Source organism: Octopus sinensis, linkage group LG1, assembly GCF_006345805.1.
Source record: "Octopus sinensis linkage group LG1, ASM634580v1, whole genome shotgun sequence".
In the NCBI taxonomy this organism is placed as follows: domain Eukaryota; kingdom Metazoa; phylum Mollusca; class Cephalopoda; order Octopoda; family Octopodidae; genus Octopus; species Octopus sinensis.
The window spans coordinates 69,085,050-69,091,338 of record NC_042997.1 but is presented as its reverse complement, the minus strand read 5'-3'; the positions used below and the strand labels follow the sequence as shown (position 1 = coordinate 69,091,338).

Sequence of the window (6,289 nt, the reverse complement as noted above, 5' to 3'; positions counted from 1 at the left end):
AAGTATATTTCTTCCAATTTTCCACTTATTGTGTAATGCTGCCCCTAGGGGACGAAACCAACATTTCATAGGTAAATAACAAATACTAACGATCGTTGCTTGGCGACGAAGTTATGCTACTTTCACTTCGTCTTCTACTACAGTTTTTACAATGCCCATTCACTGCAAACCGTCGATATTTGCACATTAGCACTTCCTTGAGATGGCCATACAATTTAAATCAACTTTTAATGATTTTAAAATGCCTTCAAAAATTAATCCATATTATATATATTCCTGCTTTTAATCATACAAAGTTGGGACAATTATACAGTCTTCACAATGCCTATTCACTGCAAACTACCGATATTTGTACGTTAGCAAAGGGATGTTCTTGCACCTACAAATGCAGTTGTCACCACTCTTAACTACGACTTACTCAGTAAGCTACCTTCCCAAGAACGTTGTTACAGATAAGTTGACACTGTCAATGACCTCGATCAGGTTACACGCTTTCCAACAGAATTTCTCAGCTCCCAACATCCCCCAGGACTCCCTCCCCATGAACTTCACTTAAAAGTCGGGTGCCCTGTCATTCTGCTACGCAATCTAAACGCACCCACACTATGCAATGGAAATCGTCTTGTGGTCAAACAAATGATGGATCATGTCATTCAAGCCCAAATCATCATGGGACATGGCAAAAACAATACCGATTTTATTCTGGAAATTCTGCTAACCTCAACACACTACTTCTATCGTATGCGAAGACTTCAGTTCCCTCTCAAACTCAGCTTCGCTATGACAATCAACAAAGCACAAGTTCAATCGCTGAAAGTTGTCGGATTGGACTTTCGAAAGTCATGCTTTTCACATGGACAGTTCTACGTCGATAGTTCCAGAGTTGGCCATCGAGACAACTTATTCATCTATGCTCCAGAAGGAAAAACCAAAAATATCATGTACAAAAATGTCAAACAAAAGTGTAAAACATTCTGTGAAGATATGCAAGAGAAACTTGAAGATGACAACTTTGAAAACCGTCCTATTTTCAGCGACGAAGCCATACTCCATACGAATGGCAAAGTGAACAAATAAAATGTTCGCATTTGTGGCGAAGAAAATTCATAGGACATAGTTGAACAAGAAAAGGATTCACCAAAATTGGATGTGTTCTACACCATCTCAGAGAACCGTGATAAATTTTGGACATTAAAAAATTACCATCTCACTGTATTTTTCGTTGGAAATCTATAGGATAAAGCTTGTTATGTTCAACATTAACCCTATTAAGTTTAATTTTTCTTAGACATGTAGTCATTCCGATATGGACATCTCAAATTATATCAAATCTTTTTGGACACCCTGAATATATGAGATTTATACTTTATATAATGGGCTCTATACTTTTATTCATGCATTATAGACTTACAGCGGCATCAGATATTATTTTGGGTGAGGTCATGGTTCAATTTAATCACTCGATCCATTGATCGATTGAAAAAACTGTGAACGACCGTTACAACCTTATCGTTGTTAGAGTCCAACAAATCAAGTGCCAAAGGAAAGGAAGAGAAGAAAAGAAGATAAAAAGGAAGGAAATAGGAATAATTTGGACACTGATAATTATACGGAACTAGGTCGCCTTTTTCTTGCCAGTATCTTTGAGCTGTCGCTCTGTCTGGCCGGTGTTGAATGGTATCACCATGCGGTATAGAAATCTGATACACATCAACTTTGTTAGATCAGTGGCCAAATTTTGGCGATTTCTCATATATTTTGGCCACTATTTAAGTAAGGTGTTTGTATGTGTTCTCTTTTGCAATGGGGCCTTTAATAAGCACAATCGTCGAAAGATCCTACAGGTGTTTACACTGGAAAAGACACACCTTTCACTCATATAAATAGTGACTAATATAGATAACCCCTCGATTTCCCCCAAAAATTTTTTACTATATTTCACCCCAATAGTCAAAAAGATTTTCTTATATTCCCAATTACTACTATCCATTCTTGCGTTGCCTCTCACATCGCCCGATTCTTTCTCCCTTTCGCTATCTACTTTCCTTTCTCTACAGTAAACATAATCGAACACACAGACACAGACCTTTCACCTCACAGCTGTCAGTTTTCTGACATCTACCCATCCACAAACACAATCACGCATTCAGACACACACATACACACATTAAGACAGTTATATACAGTCACACACACAGGCACTCATTCACAAAAGAAATCATTTAAAACCCACCATTCTTTTGACCTGCACTCTCTCAGCTTACTATTCTTATGCATCCCTCCTCCTACTTCGTTTGAACTCTTGAACCTTTAGAAACTTCTAGATTCTTCTACATTCAGCCACTCTGACGTCACTCATTATAAAGAGACACTCATTATCGCCATGGACTCCTTGAGAGCGGTCAGCTAAAAGTGTTTTGTGCATTTTGATGTCGATATAAGTTCATTGATTTTCCTGATGAGAAATCTGCATAATGTACTCCTTATTCCTTCGGAATTAGGAATATGCAGCCTTCGAAACATATGTCGAGAATAAAGGATATTTGTTAACTAGTCGTTCAACTCCATTCTTTCATATACTTATAATTTTAAAATAGACATACAGATTTCCGCACGAAGACACGTAGTCTATGCCCTAAAGACGTAGCTTTAACCGTGTTCTTCCTGATGTGAATTTGCTACCCAGGTATCGGTTATCTTTCGAATTATCCTTAATAAGATAATTCATTCAATTACTCAAATATATATATATATATATATATATATATATTATATATATATATATATATATTTGTGTGCGACTGTCTTTCTTTCCCTGACTGTCGCATGCTGGTGTGTGTACAGACCCGTAATTAGCAAATGAGACCGATAAAATAAATACTAGGCTTACAAAGAATAAGTGCTGGAGTCGATTTGCTCGACTAGAGGTGATGGTCCTGCATGGCCGCAATCAAATGGTTGATAAAAGTAAAACAATAAAAGAACATGTGGTATATTAAGATTCAGGTAAATAAGGCGCTTAAATGGTAAGGCACCGGGTCGGGTCAAAGAAACAATAGACGAATACAAACATTGGTAAGGAATTACAGGCAGAAAGATATTCAGGTTATGTATATATTTTATTGAACCCAATTGAGTACATTATCTCCCCTTGGGGCTAATTCAGAAAAACTTATTGTATTAAATATGCGGTCCATAACAGACTTCGGCACACGCGAGAAGTAGGTTCCGAGAGAGGTGAATCAGAAATAATTCACCTCTCTCGGAACCTAAATGAGTTTTTATATTTCTCTGAACTTAACTGTTTTCACATTTTCATACATAAAACCTAATATGTACTGGTCTGTCAGGTCCGCTGCACGAAGCATTAATTGCTATCTTACCTTGGAATTGTTTCATATAACCTGGAATTAACCCTATGATCTGCAGTCTCTTTGTTTCGTGTCATCTTACTGCACTTCATCCATAACTGATGATTTATGATGAAAATTTTATCCATTTCTTTTCTAACTAAGTCTTAGTGCATAAAAAACCCTTCAGCATCTACATCTCAATAGTATCGTTATGTAACTTTCGTTCCACATTTGTCAAATTTGTTTTATCATTTGAGCTAATATAACAGACATATGAACATTTGGTAATCTATGTATCGCCGATCTTTATCCTCCTCTCCAGCTTTTTTTCTTCTCGGCAATTGAATTAAAAACTCTACGTTCCAATGCATGAGTTTAACTTAACTAGTTAACCTACGGATTTGCCGGTTGTTTTCTTACTATGTTTACTGCTTCCCACGTCAATTGATTTATTCACTCGTCTTTGTTAAATTCTTTTATTAATCCTTTTCTATCCCTTCCTTTTTACTGACCTCTTTATACCTAGAACATTAGCATAGATGGTACAATGCCACTGCTATCACTTTTTGTAGTCTGTGCTTTATGAAACGATTTTATCAAGCTTCAGTGAAGAAGATAACAGACAGACTGTTGGTTTATCTCAATAGTACACTGTCTTTTGCTGGATCTGAGAATTTTATTGCGGGCTTACAGTAAAATTTTAAAGTTTACCACATCTATCTCCTCGACGATGCACCCATTTATTACAATGCCCAACTTACCGCATGTTTTCTTGGTGATTTGTTTTTATTATTATTCTCATCCCCGTTTTGTCGCTACATTCTTCTTCTTGTTCTCCTTCCTCTTTTTCTTGCTGCTGCTGCCCTCCCCCTCTTCCTCCTCCTTCTCATCATCATTATCATCAACAGAGTTATTATGATTATTTAATAGCCGTATTTTTATCAAGCGCTTTCACTGCACTACCGAGCGCAGCTCGGCATGCCTTGCGTATGTGCTGTGGTTTGTTGTGCTCCTATTTTCACTGTATTGAAAGTGTTTTAAGTAGGATGTGTGTGGTGCCTTGTAGTACTATTTTCTGCTTGTTATATATACTTGTTAGTCCTGGTGTTTGTGTTATGTATGTCTGAATATGTTTTTATCATAGCTAATGGGCCTACTTTGATAGGAATTGTTTCTTTTCTGTATTTCTCAGCTTTTATTTTTTTGCTTTTGTTTTGTGGCTATATTTATTAGTTTTCCTTGTTTCTGAAGTAGGTATTTTTGTGGTCCTATAGCAGTTATTTTGTAATAGTTTTTAGCTGTATAACGCCTCTACCACCTTCTATATGCTGTATATATAACCTTTCTATGTCAGATCTTGAGCGGTGCATTCTAAATTCTGTCATTATTTTTCTTGTTTTCCTGTCTATTTTGATTAGTTCATTTAGAGTCCAGTTAAGAATATTGTAGCTGTAACTTATAATTTTTCGCATTCAGCTCTGTTTTCAGTATTAATCTAACTCGTCTTTAGTATTCCTTACTTATCTTTTCCTTCATTTGTGTGTGTTATATCGTATCTAGTTCATTGATTCCTAAGTATTTGTATGTTTGGCTTTAGTTTTACGCTCTCATTTCATTTGCTTTATCTAGTGTGATGCTGCTACTCTTAACTAGATTTCCCATTTCCAAGGTTGCTTTGGCACATTTTTCTAAGCTAAATTTCATGTTTATTTCTTTAGTAAATCCATGTACTCTTTGTTGTAATGTTTCCAGTCGTTTATCATTTGTAGCGTACAGATTTAGATCATCCATATACAAGAGATGGCTGATTGTTTTACCGTAATAGTTGTATCCACGTCCAGTTCTGCTTAGCATGTCAGATAAAAGTGTCAGTGCCAAGCAGAAAAGCAATGGAGAGAGAGCGTATCTCCTTGGAATATTCCTCTTCTAATGGTGATGGCTTTGGCTTTTATGAGTCTTACTTCGTCTGAAGTTGTAGCACTGTCTGCCATTTATTTATGGAATTTGTTATATATTTTATGATTACTGGTGCTACCTTGTTCATGGCTAATGTTTCTAGGATCCATGTATGGGGAATACTATCAAAAGCCTTTCGGCAATCGAGCCAGGCCATACTTAGACCATTCAGTTATGGCTTTATTGATCAGTAACTGATTTTTACAGCCGCATGAGCTCTTGCAGCATCTCTTCTGCTCTTCTTCTCTGTGATATTATTACAGTAAAGGCTATTATTATTTTGTTGTCGTTGTTGTTGTTTTATTATTATTATTATTATTATTATTATATTATTATTATTATTATCATTATTATTATTATTATTATTATTATTATTATTATTATTATGTAACTCTTCAATATTTGGTAGATTGAGGCAAATTTCTACTGTATCACCTGCTAGACCTCTATGTTGCTGGGGTATGCGCAGCATTGTGTGTTCTTTTCGGCTGTTGGGAGTGTGCAAACTCTTCCCGGTATTGTACTGCATTATTTTTTTCCCTTGAGGTATGATGCAGTCTTTTGTTATGTTACTCCTTGTACTGTGTGTTGAGTGTGTAATGCTTTGGTGTCCTAGCTTGCTGGTGGAAGTTTATTTCACTAGGTAAAGGCTGTATACGGTGTGTCTTGTATTTGTGGGTTGTTTTGTTTAGGTTGTATTATTAGATTAATAGTGCCTTGCGTAGGATGCGGGCTGTACCTAGCAGGGCTATATTTGAACAGAGTATAGTGTTGAAAATCCAGGAATAGCTTCTACGTTTTTGTTCATATATTTTTTATCATGCCTAATGCTCCGTATATTGTTGGTATTGTTATTACCTTCATGCTCAACACTTTAAATACTTCCTTTTCGAGGTTTTTGTACTTTGACAATTTCTCCACTTCTTTTTTGACAATATTTTGATCAGAAGGGACTGCAATGTCTATCAGCAAGCTGGTAT

At 36.1% G+C, this 6,289-nt stretch overlaps 1 protein-coding gene across 1 annotated transcript; it reads left to right on the top strand.

Annotated features, from left to right (window-relative positions):
• The first annotated feature begins 639 nt into the window (after positions 1-639).
• Positions 640-1,077, top strand: LOC115211986. The gene has a single exon (XM_029780803.1). It carries the CDS (start codon positions 640-642, stop codon positions 1,075-1,077), a length of 438 nt encoding a protein of 145 aa, XP_029636663.1.
• The last annotated feature ends 5,212 nt before the right edge of the window (positions 1,078-6,289 follow it).